Source organism: Stigmatopora argus, chromosome 12 (assembly GCF_051989625.1).
Source record: "Stigmatopora argus isolate UIUO_Sarg chromosome 12, RoL_Sarg_1.0, whole genome shotgun sequence".
NCBI classification, from domain to species: domain Eukaryota; kingdom Metazoa; phylum Chordata; class Actinopteri; order Syngnathiformes; family Syngnathidae; genus Stigmatopora; species Stigmatopora argus.
The window spans coordinates 14,389,076-14,411,922 of NC_135398.1; the positions used below are offsets into that span (position 1 = coordinate 14,389,076).

Sequence of the window (22,847 nt, forward strand, 5' to 3'; positions counted from 1 at the left end):
GGCGTAGTTTTATTTAAAAAATAGATTACCAATGCGCCTGTTTCACACTTGATTAAATTTAATTTGTTCAATTTTCATAAAAAAATGTTGAATACCTGAGTAATCATTTTACATGGAGAACCATCCGTAGTTTCACGACAATTATAGTCACGCCACTTTTTATAACATTTTATGTCTGTTCATTTAAGTCAGTGGCCCCCAAACTATTCCAGAAAGGGCCACAGTGTGGGTTTTTGTTCCAACCTGTAAAAGGAAACATTTCCAACAATCTGGTATCCTAGAAGTGCAATCAGAAGATTGCAGTCAGGTTCTTTTTTTCCCAGCAGAAACCTCATTGGTTAAGCTGTTAGTGTTGGATCGGTTGGAACAAAAACCTGCACCCACAGTGGCCCTCGAGGACCGGTTTTCAGACCTCTGATTTAAGTGTTTATTGCAATAACGAGGACATATTTAGTTTCTCGGATTAGAGTTCACTTCCACATTTGACCAGCAGGAGGTGTAGTGTAGAGATTAAAATAGAACTGGAGGGAGTACAAGATTTCCTTCTGTTGTCGCTTCCGTACAATATAAGGACAATTTGGTTCAGTATAATTATTGATTTACTTTTATGTTTTATGTAGTCCCTCTAGGAAAACTACACAAGAATAAAAGAAATGCATTGAGCACATTTTGTTTTACTTCATCATGAAGATGGTCAACAAGTATTTTTGTTCTGGAAATAATAGGGATGACTAACAATGACAAAAAATAAACTTTTTGGAGTATTTGATCACTGCTAATCAAAATCTCCAGTGTAATTTCATTAAACTTGCACTTTTGTGTCATCTCGCCCACCTCATTAGGAATGTGGACTTCATTGGCTTCAAGGATATATTTTTTGATAAACTCTAAAGATGTATGTATTCAATTTCCCAAAAACATTCACTCATTTATTCAGTTTATGAACTGCTTATCCTCATAAGGTTCCGACCTTCCGGTCCGATCTTTGCAGGTTCTTGCCGTGCCTGCGTGGGTTTGCTCCGGGTACTCCGGGTTCCCCCTACATCCCAAAAACATTGAAACTGGGTTGGCTGAGCTCTCTAAATTGTCCCTAGGTACGAGTGTGCGAGTGAATGGTTGTTCATCTCGTTGTGCCCTGTGATTGTCTGGCAACCAATTCCAGGGTGTCTAGTGACAAGGAGCTCCAGCACCCCCGTGAGATAGGCGGTACAGAAAATAAATGAAAATGAACAAATGACACAAGACAGGATACTACATTTCCTTCCAGCAATACGTACAGTTGACCAAACCTGTTCATTAAAGTATACTTATGCTGCTATCACTGTTGCTCAGTGTTTGGCCTGCACGTAATCTATTTTTTTTAAGACGCAAAGATGCTACTATCTACGGTGGCCTGGCGGTTGACTGGTTAGCGTGGCGGCCTCACTGTGGGAGACCTGGGTTCAAATCCAAGTTGGTCCACCTGTGTGGAGTTTGCATGTTCCACAATTTGACCATAGTTAATCATTTTTTGGTGCTTCTAGTCATGTGGTTGATCGTTTTTGATGGTTGTTTGCCGCTCAGGATTTAGAGTGGTGCACGGTGATTTTAAACAACTATAACATAAAAGCATTTATCTGCTCTTCTTGTTATGTATACGAGGTCACGAGTGATCACTTACTTACGGGTTTGAATAAAACAATGAAAGCGTGCGAACCTGCCAAAAGTTAGATTTGTAATTAACGTGCGTGTGGGTTTTCTCCGGGTACTCCGGTTTCCCCCCCACTTTCCAAAGACATGCATGGTAAACTGATTGAACACTCTAAATTGCCCCTAGGTATGAGTGTTAGCGTGAATGGTTGTTAGTCTCCTTGTGCCCTGCGATTAGCCGACCACCAATTCATGGTGTCTCACGCCTCAGGTGGGATAGGCTCCAGCACCCCCTGCAACCTTAATGAGGATAAAGCAGTTCAGAAAATGAGATGAGATGAGAGAAGATGCTACCTTGGAATGAGTTAAGTGGCCAGCCACTTGCCCCTGAGATGACCAAGTGGAAATGAGAGAAAAAGAAGGGGCCAATTGTATACCCCGTGTCTGTGTGTTCTTGTCTTTGCGTCATAGAGCGAACGTAGCACTGCGGGGCAGCACTGCGCCTCCTGAGCGTTCTTGGACCCTGGACACCCCCTCCCTCCTCCTTCCCTCCGTGGCCCCCCACTCACACGCTTTGCTGTGGAAAGCCCACCGCCACAAGCACCCCCACCTCCTTCCCCACCGCCTGTCTCGCGCTCCCTCGGCGGCTCCCACTCGCCTTTCCGCTCCGTGTTTCAGCTGAGGGGCTGCACGCGCACGTCGCGCTACTGATAGCCACTTTACACTCCGCGTGGAAAGTCAGCTTGTCACTTTCTCCCTCTCTCCCTCTCTCTTTCTTTTCGACACACATTGTTTCTTCCTTCGGCAAGCTAACAGTGAGGCGTCAACTACTTTTACCTGGCGTTTTCTCCGCTGCTCAGCCATCGCTCCTGTTGTTAGGGAAAAAGTTTGGGGTTTGTTGTGAGGATAAAAAGAAGCCGGAAATCGAGGACAGTTCCACGGAAGTAGTGGATTCTGCTACTAAGAGGTGAGTGAGAATACTTTCCGGGTTTGAAGCTTACAGAAAGTTTACTTACGCCAACTCGTCCTTTGTGGAGTTTTGTTGTGGTTTTGAGTGGTATCGCCGGTCTTTTTGTGCTTTAAACACTCAAGCCAAGTGACTTCGAGTGTCTCTTTGGACTCGCACTTTTCTGCGTGTGCGTTCTTTCTTGGTCGTTTAGATCGCGTTAGGCGTGCGCGTGCGCGTTTGTTTGTTTGTGTTGCGTGCGCGCGCGCGTCTCGGCACTTGTCAGGGTTCCCAATCAACAAAGTGTCCTTCTGAAAAGATTTGATGAGGATGAGGATTATAATGTGTGTATGTGTGTGTGCGTGTGTGTTAATGCGTGTGTGTGTGTGTGTGTGTGTGTGTGTGTGTGTGTGTGTGTGTGTGTGTGTGTGTGTGTGTGCACGCGTTGTCATCGCCTCCCTGTTTACAAAATTTACATCTTAATGCATATACACTTTAATACACCACTAAACAGCATATTAATTACAATAATTCGCAGCGCGTGCGATAACAGTTTCCTACTAATCGTATTATTTTAAGACAAATGAACACATTGATTAGTTTTCGATTTTTTTTTGTTCACTGGAAAAAAATAAGACTGAAGGAATTTTATCGGGTTTTTTTCTTACAAAAGGAAAACTTTTTCTTAACAAAACTGGAAATGATCATGGTTGTTCAACTTTTATAATCATTTTATAGCATTGGGAGATTATGCATTACACTAATGAGGGCCTTTATCTTTTTTAAAAAAAAATGCAAATGCACAAAAAACTTTCCAAAACTAAACGGGACACAATAATTAGAAAATAGGGTTTGAGCGGAAAAAATAAAGTGTGAGCCTCAAAAATTCAATTTATGAATTAGAAATAATAATGTCTGACAATCACGCGCGCGCACGCAATCGCCGCACACACGCACATACAGGCCTGCAGTAAGGAAACACCTGTTAACTGGGAGCCACTATAATTTACATCCCCCCTCTAAACAAGCAGCGCCCAGCTGGTGGAAGCCCCCCTAGGCCTTCCCGATTTGTGAACGGGCACCGCCAGCTAAAATCGGCATGCCTGAATATCACCTCTCGTTTTCAATGCCGTTAGTTTTCTCCTATCTTTATTAAGAATAAATGTATTTTGACTCATCTTTTAGTAAGATAAAATATTTTTATTTTCACTAGAAATAACACTTTCTGTATTAGTACAAAAATAAGCACGGTTGCTTGCTTCCCTTGAATTTGGAAAAAAAAAGTTAATATATTTTATAACAAAACGGATAGTGATCGGCTCTTTTATCATTTTTTTGTAGATTTTCATTTTGAGCTTGTTTGGAATCACGGGCAAAATGCGCATTAGAATTAACGTCGGGTTTGGAACAAGACATCATTTCAGAAGCGTGAAAATGACCGCCTCGTTATTAAAAGAAAAAAAGGAAATGTCTTCATTGTCAATTAAGCCCGTAAAGAGGAATAGGAGGTGAACTCAAAGCGGTACTTGAACGCAACACACACCTAACCCACTAGAAAAGGAAAGAACAAAAACGGGTTAGTTTGTGGGTTTGGGGGGAAGAAAAAAAGACAAACCCGACTAGGCATCAAGTGATCATTGCTTTGATGCCAGTGATGGATGGCTTGAAATTGATTTATTGATCGTCGGATCAACCAACCCTGACTTCTAACGACCAGGCGAGCCTGTTTAATTTCCAACTAAATGCGCTGGACGACACTTAGCTTTTAAATGCATATTAATAGGTATTATGGATATGTTCCGCATGCCGCGTTAAATTCCCTTAAATCTGTCAAGAACAGGCTGTTGGAAAAAAAGAGAATGTTTTCATAAAGCATCAGGTTTGAGAACATTAATGCGAAGATTTGTTAACAACCCCGTTAATAAGTTATGCAAACTACTTTTCCTTATTAAAATAAGTTGACCTAACGGCATTTTGATTGACTTCATTATGATAGTAATAATGCAAAATAATGTTCAAATGAACAGCGTCTTTGAATGCAAGCGTTAGAAATCAATCAATATTAAAAAAAAGGTTAATTAAAATATTTTTCTATAAGGCCTTGAATACAGTGTCTATGTAAGCTTAGTAAAATGAAGACATTATTACTATCTTTATTGCATCTTAATAATCATTTTAAACGTATGACTATATTTATTGCATAATTGTAATTTTGAATTTTAAAGGTGATTGACATTGATGTTAAAACAATTAAATATGTACTTATTTTCACATTACGCCCCTTCAACTGCAAAGTGTCGGGCCGTGTCCGCGTGCATCAGGTTATTATTTCCCCATTTAGATTTCCAACCTCTGTGATTTATAGACCAACGCCCATTTTTTTTCAATTAAATAGACGGACTGTTTTAAATGTGGCATTGCTTAAATTATTGTTATTATTATTTTGTATATATCCACATATATATCGAAATCCCCTATTTTGTCCATAACATTGGCATTAGACTGCAAAAAAAAATAATTCACAAATACACATAAAGTATCCAAATAGAAATAAAAATAAGAACCAGCCGTCTTTAGTTTAATATTCACATAACACAATGTATCTTTTTAGTGGTATAATGCGATTGATTTACGGTTATAATGCCGGTATGTTTCTCTTTGATTCACACGGGAATTAAAGGGGGAGGATGATCCCGAAAAGCAGCAAATGATGATTTATTTTCGAAACCCGTTCGTAGTCATTTTTTATTGCTCAACATTGATCTCTGGCTCTCCGCGCACTCTACAGCAAGAAGTGAACTTAAATTAATGTCCATTTCACACCTCTATGTCGGGTCGATGGCTATTGAGTGAAAAGTTTATTTCAATTGGCATCCAAGAACACAAAACGGACCTTTGCGTAAAATCCAAATTTAAACGGGTGCGCGCATCACGAAATCACTTCAATAGTTGGAGACGATTTTATCGAAAATAAAAAAAGTGGAGGCTTTGTAATGCATATTATAATATTTTTGTACATGCGATTTTAATCTTGTATTTCTGTTTTAATGAAAATTACATTCTGCTATTTCAATGTGCTCAAAATTGGGGTATATGTTAATTTACTATTCCACATTAACCCATCATGACATGGACAGTAAATTAACCAAAGATCACCCATTCGCGCCTTGTTTGTGAACAATCCCCCCCTCCCCCAAGACCCCCAACCCCCGACCACCCCCCAAGCCCCCTCGCCCCCTGCCCCAGCCCCTGGTCTATTACATATTATCAATATGCACTAATTCCTCATTCTTTATTATACGGATATCCTCGTGTCCCTGAGAGCCTGCAGCGCGCCTCCTCTCTCAGGTGTACATTTTATTATCATGTTGCGTTAATAAACGCAGCGAACGCAAGATAATTTGACAAGCAGAGTGTAATTGAAAGCAAGATGTGCGCCGCTAAATAACAAATGTTTGAGCACACACAGGAAGGAAATGATCCGTGCTTGCTCTGCGCCTCCTAAAACTTTCGAGCCCAATCTTTTTAATTTCCCCCTCAGCATTTGAAGCCTGTCTGCATCTGCAAACTTCTAATTTAAGTAGATTTAGTCAATTCCGATGTTTTTGCAGCACATGTTAAATATAGATAAAAAAAGGTTTATGTAGTAATTGTCATGATCTGCTGGTAAATTAAATTGTTGTCTTTATTGATGACGGGAAAGGAGAGTAGCTCTAGTTCAGTCATTTTCTATTGGAAGGAAATCACTTGATGGAGGTGAAGCACACCGTGTTTAATGGTTTGATTGCATTGGAGACGGCAGGGACTACTAATGCAGTTGTTGGTGAATATCACTGGCAACAGGAGAAAGTCAGCCAATGAGCCTAATGAGGGAGAAGGAGTTGTGTCGGATGTCCAATACTTTCTCTATCGCTGGGTGTCTCTTTCTCTCATTATGCCCCCCCAACAACATCATCTCTCTCTCAGGTTTCTCCGTTCATTTGTCACTTACTCTCCGTGCACACACCCACTTTTGGAGCACATAGCATAATCGATTGTAAGCGGTGGGAATATGTGTAGATTACTTATCATTTTTCTCCCGGACGCCAGCTGTGCATCCAGACAGGAGATGATACAAGGGGGCCTGAGCTCACCATACACACCTCCCCGCGTGCACACGTTTAACCGATACAAGATCCGCATTGCACAAATGGCTGCCTTGTGTTTAGTGAATGTAAAGATTTGGTTCTTCATTACAGAGCACATTCACACTCATATTTCTCTGTCTCCTTGTTGACCTCCATGTAGAAGAGGTCTCAGCGGCAGTAAGTTCTCTTTTGTTGTAAGGCCCTTGATTAACTCTGCAATTGAAAACAATTAGAGGCAAATGTGTGAGTGTTTGCACATCCCAACAGTTTTGCTTTGTTAGACTTAATCGGCTTGGATGCTGATTGTTGATCAAACCAGACAGAGAGCATCCAGTTTGCCAGCCCGCCTTGAGATTAGCGACCGCTGCCGACAGAACGCAACCATAAGAGTTATTGGAAGTTGACGTTGTGCCACACGCACTCACTCAGCCACACTTGTAAAGGGCAGATAGCGAGCACACCTGTCAATCAGCAAAGATGTTGGTGTCATCTGTCAGTTTGTCGGAATTGCTTGCAGTCGGTGACTGGTGTTTCTGCTGTACGGTGACCAGGAGAAAATGATTTATTTGTCACTGAATGCTTTGTGATTTGTATCCTGTGAACTGTGTATGAAAAGAAATCCTTGCCCCAGGCTCAGGGCGTGACACGGTGTCTCCAAATATCCCCAGAGTATAAGTCTTTATATCCCATTTTATTATCGTTTTTTTTGGGGGGGTATATCACATCAGTAGGAAACAGAGTGAATGATTCGTACCCACTTTGTCTTAATCAAGTTCTTAGCAAGCTGACAAACTTTTTAGCATATGCTGCATGACCCCACCTGTTTTTTTCAAATATTTCTGTCATTATCCAATTCCTATTTTTACGACATATTCATAGTCCCTTTTTAAAAATCTTGCAACTATACCAGTTATATTTTTAATCTGTTTTTGCTGCATCTGTTTGAAATGAACTCGGGTAAGTGTTTAGAGAAGGTTGTTACTCGGTATTATGAGCTAAATGAGCTCTAGCAACTCAAACTCAAGATAGATGCCACACAATTCAGTTTGTCAAATGGCAAGAAATAGTAAGAAAAAAAAGTGTATTTGATGCATGTTCACAAGATGTTTGGGATTTGCTTCATGGTGAGACATGAATGACTACATTTTAAGTACATCGACTGTTAATTTGTTGACCAAACTGATGGATACACTTTATTTTACATTATTTATGTAGGGTGGCCCGGTGACGCCAGTGGTTAGCTCGCCGGTCTCACAGCGGTGGGGTCCTGGGTTCAAATCCAGGTCACGTCCACCTGTGTTGAGTATGGATGTTCACCCCGGGCCTGCGTGGGTTTCCTCCGAGTACTCCGGTTTCCTCCCAAATTCTAAAAACATGCATTGTAGGCTGATTGGACACTCTAAAAATTGACCCTATGTATGGGTGTGAGGGTGAATGGTTGTTTGTTTCCTTGTGCCCTGATTGGCTGGCAACCAATTCATGGTGTCCCTTGCCTCTGGCCCGAAGTCAGCTGAGATACCCTAGTGAGGATAAAGCGGTTCAGAAAATGAGAGAGATTATTTATGTAGCACTTTAGATACAACTGCTACTGCAACAAAGTTCTTAAACACAACTCAAACATAAGACAATATAACATAACATGATTTAGGAACACAAATGTGGTATGAAATTACTGAAGAAATTAATCAATGCATGTATGAATGAATAAATTAATTAATAATAAATGGAAACAACTCAAATTCAAATTACATACATGAATTAATACTTATTAAATATATGAAAACAAGTAAGACCAAAAAAACTCAGTTTGAACTCACGCTCTTTTAAAGCCAACGAATAAGGTGTGATGGAGAAATGGTGTGCTTGTCTGATGTGCACATGGAAGGCCATCTTCTGTCTTTTATCTACTGCTTGTACTTTGGAGCCTGTAGGAGCATCATGTGTCCTTAAGCAGATAGGGATGGGGAAGCCCTTCAAAAAAGGCGAGACAAACCTACCTATTGGAAGCAAATAAAGTTCCTAAAACAACTCTTACATGTTGAGCAAGAAAGTACAGGGAGGCCAGAAAAGAATAATATGTTCCCTCTTACATGTTACAGTTAAAAGGTTCCGGCAGCAGCATTTTTGGACGTGGAAGTTGAAATGTTTGAGGGAGGACTGGCTGACGCCAAACTGAAGTGCACTTCAGTAATTCTGCCGATATGTGTGTTTTGCCATTGCAAATTTCTTCAACGTGAGAAAAGTTTTCACCTTTGCCAGCAGAGATGAAAAGCTGGACTTGACCATCATGTAGATTTGATGCCCCAATAAAGGATCACTGTCTAAATAACAAGCTAACATTATTTATTAAGCCATTAAATGAAAAAGAAATGGAACAACATTTTCCAATGGGGTGGAATTGCGAGTCGCCGCTGAGTAAACACACGTACACACTCACGTAAAAAACACACAACTTAAAACCCTTGTTATGTTACACACACTCAGAAATAACTCAAGAAACAACTCTGTGACAATGAAGGGTCGAAGGCACATGAATCAGGAACTCACCATCGACTGGAGCTCCTCTGCCAAGGTCCCAGAAGAAAAAGGTGCCTGTAAAGTTACTTTTGGTAGGACAGTCGTGCTTAAATTATGCCGAGAGCTGCTACCCCATTTGGGGTTGGCTCTGGCGTCCGCCTCGAGGGCGCTGTTTCTGAGTGTGGTGTTGGGAGATAGCTAATGGAAAAGCAACTCTAAAACCACAATTTAAAAAAAAGGTAGATAAGTGTATTTAGAATGTGGGGGATGTTTTATTGCATTTCACATTTCGGAACTTGGACTTTTCTTGTATATTTTTCCCATTGAGGCTTTTTGTAACATGGATATTTTGTATGTAGAAGCATTCATAAGTAGCGGTACAACTGTATGTGTTTCTGCATCGTCCTACAACTGCGTAAAGTTTCATGGAAACTCTGCATACAATAAAGCATAATGCAAGAGTCTACCTGCTTGGTTGCATATGCCATCCCAAACATTTAATATAGTCACTAAATAGTACAGTGATTAAAAAACAACAACAACAGATGGTGATAACTCTTGAGAATGTTACACTTTGAGAACAATCCCATTGTTAATGAAGTTGATGGTATCTTTTAAATGTAAAGTACACTCAGACTTTGTACCCCAATTTTGACACATGGTTTTCTTGAATGGACTTGAGACAGGATCATTCATTAACTCCCCATGTTCAATTACAGGGAGCTGTAAACCCCTTACTTTATTACTAAAAGAGCTTGATAGTTCACGATAAAATTGTTATACGTTGGAATTGTATGGTGGTTAAATGGTGAAATGCTCTAATCCAACTGAAAAAGGAGATGAAGTTTGCAAGTGCCACTCTAACTTTTTTCTGGCATCTGCATTGGGTGTGACCCACACTCAAACTCATACAACAACAACTACACAAACTCAATGAATTCTATTTCTTTGTACCAGTTGCATTAGATCAGCAAAAGGTAGAAAAGGTTGCCATTACAGTTAATGACTCAATGGAAAAAGACTACCTAGTAGATATTATACATATCCATGAATGTACGTATTCCTATTTAGAACTGAGCATGCATTTGGAAAACTGTGACAAGTTTGGGTATCAGCTGCTGTTGGTGATTGTCTATAGTGGATAACATGCGATAACAATTTGGATAAAACTGGATTATGCTTTGGCAATATGATGGACCCCAATACAATAGAAAAGTCAAATCACCCGTTTAGGCTGTAAAAAATGACTGAAAACAACAGATGTAGAATTTTAAAAATTGCTAGACTTCAATAGCAGGATAAATATCCTATTTAAGTATCGGTGAGTGGTTAGCCCATCTTCCTCACAGTTCCGGAATCGAGCGCTCAATCCTAGGTCCGGACCTTCCTGTGTGGAGTTTGGATGTTCTCCTGGGCTTGCGTGGGTTTTCTTCAGGTGTTCCGGTTTCCTCCCACATCCCAAAAAGCATGTTGGCTAGAATGGTTGAACACTCTAAAACAGAGGTGTCCAAACCGGTCCTCTTGGATTGCTGTGGGCGCAGGTCTATGTTACTGCATATCATTGGTGTCTAGGTTAGCTTGGAAAGGTTCCAGAACTCCCCGTGAAAATAAGCAGTACAGAAAATTAATTAATGAATATGTATCAGTGTAACTTTAATTTGTTCTATTGATATGTTTCACCCGGACATAACATCCTACAATTATTTCACTGTTCTTTTTTTCAAAATTTCTTGATGTGCTTAAGCACATCAATGGTGACACAACAATTTTAACATTGGTAAAACTGTCACTTTAGGTACACATTTGACACAAATTTCCTACCCTCCAGCACCTACCCCTTGAGTGTAATATCGCAGCGACAGCTGTATCATTCTTGTACACTGTAATCAAATTATGCGAGCGTGGTAAATGTTCCCCTGTGACATTTCTATTATAAAATGCATATAGCTGGTGTCAAACAATGAGTGGCTGATATCCCCTCAGTGGCAAATGGGCTTGTAAGTGGCACAGACTAATGTTATGAGTGTGTGTTGGCTGTAATTATGCTTATATTTTAAGTTGCAGTATATGTGTCTGTAGTCAGAAATCATTATCACTGTGTCACTGGTGAAGGTTGTGGTGAAATATAAGTGTAGAATTTTAGTTCATAGTTGTCAATAGACATTCAAATGAGTACTATATTTTCAATGGATTTATTTGCATCACCTGATATTTTTGAAAAAAAATCCCAGTCAATGACATTTTACATTCATTTTCTTCTCTTACATTATATTATGTTAGTTCCAAATGTTATCTTTCCCGTGGCCTATAGTAAAGTATTGGTACATATGAAATAGCCATGTTGTGATGTTTAAAAGAAGAAACTCAAAGTGCAGCTGAAAAAGATAAGCAAACATAGGAAAGGCGTACCCATAACCTTTGTGAGGATAAGCGTACAAAAAAATGAATGGATGAAAGCCATAGATTTTTTTTTGTCGACAAATGTGTCAATTCCAGTAAAGGCAGGTGTAGCCGGTCAAAAAGGAATTTGAAAAAGTCAACGTATATGTAATATGAGATGGCATGGCATAAGTCCAGATCAGGGGTGTGCTAGCTTCAGCTATTCTAACCACGACACTATCTTGCTGTTCGTTTGCGGTAGTGTAAAACATCTTAATGTGCCTGGGCTTCTCCTCTCAGTTTACCCTAAGTTTCTGCATGTCACTTCATGCTAGATGGAGGACGAGTGTGCCAAAGATGAGATCAGGTTTTGTAATCGATTGCAAATGTTTTTGTGTACAACTGATTGCAAACCACATAACATATGAAGCCCTGTAAAGTTTTGAAGTTTTCCTCTACTTGAGAGGCATTTTGGATGCTTAGCAAACCAAGCACTTTCAAGTTAGCCTCAGATAAAGATCGCTTGAATGTTATTTTATCGTTTCATTGGCTGCCCCTCTGCAATTGCCAGCTCGACCAATCACACTCTCTGATCTAATCCCCGAGAGGAAGAACTCTAGCCTGTTGCCACGCATGCTGGGGTCGTGAGGTCAAGTACAGCTAATTTATTCACTCAGTCAAATTTCCTCTGGCTCGTGGATGGCAGATGGAGGGGTCTGATATGATATCACCCAGCTGAATCACTCTAGGGAGAAGAGATTTAGGGAAAGGAGGGTGAAAAAGAGCAATCTGAGGAGATGAGAAATACGGGAGAAATGCAAAAGGAAGGTCGGACTGCAAAAACGATAAAAAAAGAATAAATTAAAAGAGGAAAGTTTTTAATATATATACACACATTACTTGTGGGGTTGAAACCTCAAAGATTCTTATCAAATATGTTTTGTGGGTATGGGGGTGGGCGGTAAAATACATGTGTGCCCTTATCTTGAGACAAGTGGTTCTGGTCCAATAAGATCTGAAAGATGGTAGGAATAAGCAGCTTAGACTGTGATCTGAGATGGTGAAGGGAAGAGAAATAGTGCTAGGAGGATGAGAGGAGATGAGGATTCGGAGAAGGGGGTGGATTGATTTGCAGAATTGAGGACAAGGAGGAAACACTTGGGAAGAGCTGAAGGGCAACACAGATTCCGAGTGGAAAGATGTGATGAATTAACTTTTTTACTAAAAAAAACTGGCGAATTCGAGACAAAGTATCATTGGTGATAACATTTAGTTGTTGATGTGTTTCACTTGATCAAACAATGGGAAGGTCTGTTTTAACAAAAATGCTAAAAAATGATGCAAATTCAACATTTCGACTTCATTGTTCCTAGTGATCCACTCTGGTACACAAGGAAAATGGCTTTATACTAACTATTGTTTTTTTTGTTTCTTTGCAGCTTGACCACAGAAAGATGAGGAACCGACTTTGACAACCTTCACTGAACTTCAGCTTTCGTAATATTTCTGACACACTCCCCAATTAAAGAGCTTGAACTCTAGATTTAACAGGACACTATAAGCCAAAGAGCAGAACATCCCAACCAGAGGGAAACTTGTTCTAAAAGAAGTTGCTCAACAAAAGTAGATCTTAGCTCTACTGACAAGAAATGAAATTATAACACATTCTGAACCAGATAAGCAACTACCAGCTCACAACCTATTAGGGACCTTTATCAAGGGGGCTGTGTTCAGTTCCTCCGAGGAGGAAACAGTTTCCCCTCCTCAATTCTTCTCAACCACTCTATTTCATTTAAACATGGATCTCCACAGAGCAGCATTCAAGATGGAGACCTCCTCATACTTGCCAAACCCCCTGGCATCACCAGCACTAATGGTACTGGCCTCCACTGCAGAAGCTTCTCGTGATGCGTCTATTCCTTGCCAGCCACCACGTCCATTTGGTGTCCCAGTTTCTGTTGAAAAAGATGTTCACTTGCCATTTAACAATGGTTCATACACCTTTGCATCCATGTACCACCGCCAAGGTGCCGTCCCACCAGGTTTCCCTAACAGGGATTTTCCTCCATCCCTCCTCCACCTTCATCATCAGTTTGCACCACCAAACCTGGACTGCTCACCAATAAGCATGTTGAATCACAGTGGTGTTGGGGCCTTCAGACCCTTCGCTTCTCATGAGGATCGAGATGGAGCACCGGGCGGTTATCAGTCTGCCTTCACACCGGCTAAACGCCTCAAAGGCTGCCTGGATACCGATGCTTCGCCACATCTCCGGTACTCTGATGCCGAGGGTAAAGAATATGACTTTGGTGGCATACACATCCCACCTGGGAGCTCGCCCAGCAGCGCCTTGAAGGCTGTAGAGGACAGTGGAAAGAAGATCTTTGCTGTGTCCGGCCTTCTTTCAGACCGAGAGACCTCTTCCAGCCCCGAAGACCGTATTGAGCGCTGTAAGTACACAATTATTGCACATTTCCATTTTTTGTAGCATTCATACTGATGAATAACAAAAAATGCTAGAAGAGCAATGTGTTTATGATCGCTAAGACATTACTGTTCACATCCTTAAAAAAATAAAGAATTAGGAAAATCCAATTCAGACACTTCAATTGGAAAAATAAACTTGATAATGATTTTTTTATACTTAAATCACACACCTCAATAAACAATTCCATCCATGTTTTCTTGTCAGTATATCTCTTGGCTGACCCAAATCTAGATTCAGAAGCCCACCATCTACACTTGTCACATTAGCATTCACCAAGGGAGGGGCTGCTATTTGGCCTTCTTGCACTATGCATACTGTATGTGTGTCAGCCATGCTCTTTGCAATCAGTATTCATTATAGTTCCACCCTGGTGGCCAAAAGTTTTACCTATGTTCAGAATACCTTATGATGGTATCTGATAAAGACCTCTGAAATTTAGACTACATATACAAGCTACGACAGGTATCAAAAGATAATTATACGTATGTAGATGCTGTAGTTATGATGTAAATGTATTATTTTGTTTGTTCTGTTATAGTTGTTTGTTTTGAACTTTTCACAGTTTATTTCAGATAGATTTTTATCTTGATGTTTGTCTTCTTTGTACCTGGCTTTTGTAGTTATCAGCTCATGTGTGTTTTGGTGGGATGAATTCTTGAACTAATAAATGGGACACAGAGGCGACGATCTGAGACTGATCCTATAAAAAGAAAGAGGAAAAAAACATTCAATGGAAGTATAGATGGGAACAAGAGGGATGTAAGGAGTGGTACATTCTGACAAAATCCAACCTTAATAGCTTTCTGAGGGAAAACCCAAGGAAAAATGTTAGTGTATGAAACCACCTGACCGATTATGTAAATGTTTAACATTGATTTGTAAAATGCACAGTATCTTGTGGACACTTATAATGGGATATTGTTCAATGTTCACACGTTGATTTGAAGATTTGTAAGGTTTTTGGCAATTTACAATAGAAAAGTGCTTCTTTACTCTCTACTGGAATGGCTGTGTCCCAATCTAATCAGATATAATCTTGGAAATAGCCTCCACCTTTACCATAGGCTTCTAATGCAATTGGATGTGTGGGGCCTCTGCTCACTGAGAAGAATTAGGAGTTCTCCTTCAGTGGTTCTGGTCGAGCATAGGGGCGTAAAGAATAAACAACACTTAGCAAAATCCCATGAGGTATTTGCTATAAAAGTTTTTACAGAAGATTTTGGTGGTGAGATAATGCAGAGAGCACCATGAATATGTGACAGAATACATTTCAAAATAGTGTCCAACTGATATGTATATGTATATATATATATATATATATATATATATATATATATATATATATATATATATATATATATATATATATATATATATATATAAATTTAATTTAAAGCAACAATGTATGATGCTTAGCATTTCCTATTCCTCCTTTTAAGGGTTTTGAGTCAATTCTTGAGTAGAAGACTTATAGCTAAAATCAGGTTAGCTTCCATAAAATTGAAGGTCATTGGTTACAAAAGCAGGCACCTATCAAATAAAATTAGTTGAGTAACTTTGGTACGCTTAAAAAAAAATCAATCAAACTGCATTCCTAGAAAGGTTGACGGGCAAAATAGAACTGAACAAGAGAAAATGTTAGATTTTTATGATTGGATCATTCACACTTCTGTGTATTCATTGTTTTTGTGATTACAATCAAATCAGTTCTCATAACATATAATCCGAGGCGTGTGAGGAATTATCCTTACTTAACCAAATACACTAATTCAACTTGAAAAGTATTACATGTTCATGTTGTGCTCTGTGCCTTTCTGCTGCAAAACACTTCAAGCAACATCCGTCTCCACTATGCAAAGCCTTTCCAAATCCCTCCAATGCACAGGCAGACACGTTGGATGTTAACTAAACTCGCTAACCTATCAACCGCTAAACCGGCTCATAAAGGCCGGATCATGCCTTTTAGGATAAGACGTCACATTATTGTAAATGCTATTACTTCGACTTAATTCCATATTGCCATTCAAGCAGATCCAATCAAAAGGAAGATTGTTGAAAAAAGTGAAAACGACTTTGTATCCGTACAGAATTATAGGGTTGTTGAACTTTAACATGTTTTCTTTTACAGCGTTGATTTTATGTCACTGTATGCAAAATTGTTGCATACAACCAGATTTTAGAGGAATTTCTAAAGTACCACGATATATGTTGCACAAATTATTTATTAGGCTTGATCTGATGACAATATTTTTAATAGGGCACATTTTCTACTCTTCTACACTTTTACCCTGTTTTTGATCTTTTTTTTCTTCAATGTTTACTTTAGTTATTTTACTGCCCACAAAGAAGAGATGTTGTTACCTATCATTTTCCGTTTCATGCTGTTTATACTCACAAGGGTCGTGGGGGGTGCTGGAACCTATCCCAGGCAACTATGGGCAGCAGGTGGGGAACAGCCTGAATAGGTTCCCAGTTATTATTAAAATTGCCCTGCAAAAAGGAAGAAACGTTATGTTGGGGATTGTGATATGATTTTCATTATGGATGTTTTTATATCATTTGCAATACACTGGCAACTCTGAATTCTCATACTTTCCTTTTCCCTGTGTTTTCACCTGTCTTTTATTTTTTCCTTGACGTAGTACACGAGAGGTTAAAAATATCTGCCAAGGAGATTGAAACACTCATCCTTTCTCTTGTCTTCACAAAAATCTGTCGCCTCCACCTTGGCAGCCCTCCCCCCTCTATCTCAGCCTGTCACGGTCCAGTGGCAGGGTTAAGTTAAGTAAGAGTGTTCTCATAATTAGGACTGGGACTTGCTTGCCTACCGCAGTGTGTGAGTGCGTGTATGCATGTGTGAGTGTCTTCCTGACAGTGCTTAGCCAGATGTTAAAAGCCTTGTCCCTCTCTTGTTGGCTCCCTGTCAGTCCCCAACTGTGCGGCACACACAAATGCCCACCAACCTCGGCCCAATTATAATGGTGGTTGTCGCTCTAACATAAAACCATAATAGTCTGGATAGATGTTCCCTCATCATATCCACACTGTAATTTCTTGGTTTAGGAGAAACATGTTCAAATGTTATCACCCTTTCTTTTGAAGGATCCACCCCTTCACTGCCCCTGCCGATGCGAGACATAGCAGCAAGCATTGCAGTGTGTGTTTTGGTGTAAGTCTTGTGGTCACTCTTGCAATGATGGTTCTGCTCAAGGATTAGTCCCTCCCTTTTGAGCCTTTTGTCACCGCAGCCTCTCCATTTGGACATAGATAACATTGTGTGTGTTTTCTTGAAAATGGTCCCTGGTGTTTTACATCATATTTAAAGCCTTACACGTTCAAAACAAACAAATAAAACTAATTCAGAAGTACTAAAAAAGTTATTCAGGTACTTTTTCTAACACCCGCAGTCTACGGTTATAAATATATTCACACACTATGCCTTTATCAAATGAGTTAAAAGATGAATTTCTCTTCATTTTCTCATCTTTCTACTTTACACCTCTGTTGCATATTCCTGATCACTCCTCCCACCATTTCTGTCCTTATATCCTTCTCACTTCCTCTTTACACCCCCTCTCCTCCTCAGTAATCTAATCTGCAGCCAGTTTGTGGATGCAGTCTAGTGTGACAGAGCCCTCTCTCCCTTCTCCCCCCCTCTCACTTTCATGCACATAACCCACTCACACACACATACACACTGTTCCTAAAAAGGCCCACTGGCTTGGCAGAGGGGCCGCACCCCTCCCTGTCCTGGTCACACCCTCTTTAATATTGAATTATTCATCAAATCTGATTGGTTCCTGCTGATGGTAGCCATGATGCGAATGAACAGTTTGTGTGTCTACGTGTGTGTGTGTTCATGTCTGTTCTGTGAGGAGGAGGCTATGAGTTTGAGATTGTTAGTTGTCCTTAGCTGTACTCACACAAATGCACACTTAACACATTTATGTTAGTGTAGTTGCTAAACCCCTTGCATCTGCAGCCTTTCAACCCGAAACTAAATCAAACTGTGATTTTATTTTATTTTTAACCTAATTTGCAAATTACAATTAGCATATGCAAGATAAAATCCCCAAAGTCCCTTCTAAAGGTGACACAAATCAATAATGGATGTTTTATATGCATGCTTAAGTGTGTGCTTGCTCATATGATTTGAACAAGAATCTAAAGTAGGAGTGCCCTCTACGTGAAAGAGTCCAGGATAAAAAGAATGAAAAAGATTACGTTTTTTTTTTTACGTTATAAGCTCATTTCTGTTTTGGTTTTCTTTACAGGATGTCACAAAATTGAGTCCTAAAGGAAACATATGTTCATCTTCATATATATGTTCTTTTTTTTCTACATTTTAAAATTATGAGATAAAGCCATTGCAAATATTCAGTGTGAATTATAATGACAACATTTAGGCATATACTATGACATTCGTTAATGTGTATAATTGGATGCACCAAATTAAGACAGCACAGCCCTGGCACTGGTTTGAGTTATTATGCATTTCAATGTTCACTTTATGAAGCAGCTCAATGCCATTTTTCACACTCTGTTCTTTGTAAATCCCACCATAATGTGCTATATTCGAAAATATCCTTATTTGCAAAATCAACTACACCCTCAACATCGAATCCTATTCCCGTGACATTGTCAGGTTTACCCAGCCAATTCTCTGGTGTCCACTTGTACGCGTGGAAAATTGCATTCATGATTCTGGCCTTATTAAAGGCGTGAACAGCCAATGATCACGGATTTGCTAACACTTGAGAAAAAGATGGGGACAAATTTGAGGAGAAGTGTTTCACTATTTCCTCAAGTGAGGTGTGTTCTGTATTGTTAATGCCTTTCAATGCATGTCACGTTGATCCTGAGGGGCTGCGGCATACCTAAATGCCACATAAGAGGTAAGTTTGGAAACCGCAGCAATACAAACACATTGTCCTGAAAGAAGCGCAGGTTTGAATCCACACTTTTCCCTTGTCTATATACACTTTGTGGATATATCAAAGGAGTAAAACCAGCCCCTCATTCTCTCAACTCTTTTAAATTGCTCCAATCTTCCGTACACCTTCCTCCTCCCCCATTCTCTCCCGTCACTAGCTGTGTGAGGAATCCCTGCCCACTGTTCAGCAGATGAATAATTTAGCGGTGTGTGTATCATCTGTTTACCGTGCTAATCCATCTGTCAGCAGGCACCTATCGATTCGCGCCTGCTTGGTAATTGTGCATCCGTGCCACACAGGCACACATGTAAGCGCGCACGCACACATACAAAGACAGAGTCACAATACTGGATGCCGCACACAAATGTACTGGAGCACCTTTATGATGTGCAACCTAGCTCATATTCAGATCCTGATGTTGTCAGCTAGACTTCATCCGCATTGAGTGAAAGTGACTGCAGAGTCAAGGTCAAGCGTAGCAATTTGATTGCAAATGCTTGTGGGAGTTCCTTAAAGTCATAATGGGGTTAATTTCTGTTGTTATTTGTACCGAATTATAAGAAAGGTAGATGCAAACTTCCGTCTTCACAAAAAAGTGAATTCATTCTTCTATCTGAAATCAAATTTCACAAAAAAGCGAATTCATTCTTATCTGAAATCAAATTTCACAAAAAAGGGAATTAATTCTTCTATCTGAAATCAAATTTCACAAAAAAGGGAATTAATTCTTCTATCTGAAATCAAATTTCACAAAAAAGGGAATTCATTCTTCTATCTGAAATCAAATTTCACAAAAAAGGGAATTAATTCTTCTATCTGAAATCAAATTTCACAAAAAAGTGAATGGATTCTTCTATCTGAAATCAAATTTAACAATGCCAGACTACTGGATGCATCTCTCAGGGAGTTACAGTACATTTCACTACTGAGAAATATTCTTTTTGATAAATAATTGCTCATTTTCCCATATCAGTTTTTTTTTTTTTAAATCTATACCAGTAGTAGTTGACTATGGTAATATACTACATATTAGATAAACACATTTGATTCTAATTATTTTTATATCATTCATCAAAAGTTTGTAGTTAGTTTCTCACTAAACACAACAAATTCTCTTTTTGTTTGCTCCACCTCACAATGACCCAAATTTATAGTATCAAGTCAGGGAAATAAAATCCTATATTTTTTTATTCTTGAGTGCCACAATGCAATAAAATGTAATAGGCAAAATTTCAGAGATAATAAAGAGCTCATTTAAGAAGAGACTGAGTAAGATAATTGAGAATTTAGTGGAATAATGAATAATTAGGTGGACATTAATGTTTTTAATTTTTTAATGACTGGTTTTAAAAGCTCATTGATTGATGTCATTAGTTACTTGATTGATCACTAATGGCTGCTTTAGTATGTTAATGCATGCACATATGATATACACACACCTTAAAACATACGCTTGTGTTTCTGTTACTAACATCTGATACTGTTACGAGCACGTCCATGTTGAATGAGCAAAAAAAGCAAAAACAATGGAAAAAGAAATCCATTATGTCACCTAGTTTTTTTTTAAATTCTTCTAAGAATCATCTAAGTGTCATTGTGTGTTCCAGTTGAACGATTAAGATCTGTGTTCTAGGCCAGGCCTCTGTTGCTTTGATTAATACAGTAAAAACACTAACATGTTCGCCCGGGTGCACAGCAGGGTTCATTTCGATGTAGATCGACTAATATCACACCCCCCTGGTAAAATGCGAGGAATTCTGCCCTCTGGGACAAGTGTCACATCTTTGCGTGTGTGTGTGGGGTGGAGGGAGGGTGTATTTTGTCCTCCATATGTATGTGTGCGTTACTTCATCCTTATATTTGTGTGTATGAGTGTGTGTCAGAGGGTGTTAAAAGAAGGCAGGGGCTTAGCAGAGCAAAAGAGAGCAAATCTGTCAGCTCTCCCTGGGCAGACAACCCTTCTGACCCTCATTCAAAGACATATTGATTCTCCTCTACACCCAACAGAGGAGGTTGTGTGTTTGTGTCCATGTGTGTGTAAGTGCACAAGTGCTTAACACAGCCTGATTTCCCCTGCATATCTGTTGTACTGAGCATTGTCGAATGAGATAAAATATGGTTGATTGTTTAATCAATTTAACAGTTTTTCTGTTATTGCTCAAGTTAAAATGTGGAATCAGTTTAGAAAACATAAACCACAAGGTGACATAGATCACCACTTTTTGGCCATCTTCATTTCAAGGAGTGGAAGGTGGTGCATTTTACATCAAAACCTTCTGTGATGTCCCAGTCAGTCCGACTTTAACAAATAACACTCATAATACCAATATTTATAAGACCACAACTGAAAAAATAATATTCAAAAACACACTGCTGCCTTGGTGTTGCATCCCCTCAATCATAAAAATCAATACACCCGCATCTGCAATTAAAATGTATCACTATGTGTGGGGCCCTCTCCTGTTGTGGAGGTTCACTCGGCTGACTTCGGTGCGGGCGGGCGCGGGCTCGATTCCCGCTGGTGGTGGTATGATTGTCTCCCTGTGTGCCCTACGGTTTACTGGCGACCAATATAGGGTGTAGTCTCCTTTTCGCCCGAAGTCAGCTGGGTTAGGCTCCGGTAACTCCCCAACCGTTTCGAGGATACACAGTATTGAAGATGAAAATGAAATGAAATGAAATCACTATGTGCGGTACTGTCAAGTAAAAGGCAATTTAAAATGGAAAAAGATCCCAAAAGTTTTGAAAAGTCCTCCTGGAATAGGCAAACGTTAACAAGTATCTTCGACTAGAATCAGATGGCTGCACTGTATTTTTACATACATTACATTGCAGAAGAGAAAAAATAAATACATTAAATGTAAAAAATCTACATCATATTAAGAACATCCTTGCACTCACCAAAATGGTTGTCCCCCAATGCAGTTATTTAAACACAAAATCATTTTCTTTTCTCAAGACTTCAATGATTTTGTTAAACAGTTTGTGGGTGTCTCCACTCCAACAAAACTCTGTTTTCTTTGCACATTAAAAAAGTATGTCTATCAAGTCATGTTCCCAGTGTATGTTTGAACGAGCTTTAATACCGGTTAGCTTGCTCTAAGGGTCGGCTTTTCTTGTCTCTTGAGAGTTAACTTCTCTTAAAAGCTCAGTCTTAAAATGGCCGTGCAAGTGCACCAGCTGGTAAATTTACATTTCCCTCTTCTCTGGCCATTGTGTGTTCTAAAAAGCAGTTTTGATTTTTCTGGTAAAGGCTCCTAGATATGACTCAAGTATTACTGTTAATATGCTGAGAGCTGGTGGATTCCATAAGCAACTATCCAACCACATCGTGCATACTTACATGTCACGTTCAGGTGTCCCAACTGAAGCCAGCTAGCAGGTCATAGTTCCTTGGAGCCATTCCTAATGACACCCAACTAGGGATCGGATATCTATCAACTATGTGCCCACTGTCTATTGGGCACAGAAACACAATTTTGATTTTGAAAGCCTCTGAAAGATTTCAAACTATTTTCAACAAAAAATAGCCGAATTCGGATCGGATCGAATAAAAACTGTAGTGTAAAAATAAAATACTGGGTTCTTGCTTGGCATGTTCACTACTCTATTGGGTTCTCATTGGCTGTCTCAAAACAAAAACTCTCCATGTTTCAAGATTCTCTTATATCCCTTTAGCCAACGTTCGTCGTTGTGTGCTTGAACTTATGCTTAAAGGAAGCTGTGGCCGAGTGCCTTCAACGGACTCATAGTTGAGCCTCGACCTGTACCGCACCTTGTGGTGTGTGAATTTGTGTCGCGGGGGCTGGCGATTGGGCTGGTGGTTA

At 39.6% G+C, this 22,847-nt stretch overlaps 1 protein-coding gene across 1 annotated transcript in view; it reads left to right on the forward strand.

Moving 5' to 3' along the window:
• The first annotated feature begins 2,300 nt into the window (after nt 1-2,300).
• The window catches only part of rnf220a (ring finger protein 220a), a 153,895-nt gene continuing 133,348 nt past the window's right edge, over nt 2,301-22,847 (forward strand). The window contains exons 1-2 of the mRNA XM_077615314.1: nt 2,301-2,596; nt 13,038-14,048. Coding sequence (XP_077471440.1) covers nt 13,397-14,048 — 652 coding nt within the window. The 5' untranslated portion in view covers nt 2,301-2,596; nt 13,038-13,396. The remainder of the gene's footprint in view (nt 2,597-13,037; nt 14,049-22,847) is intronic.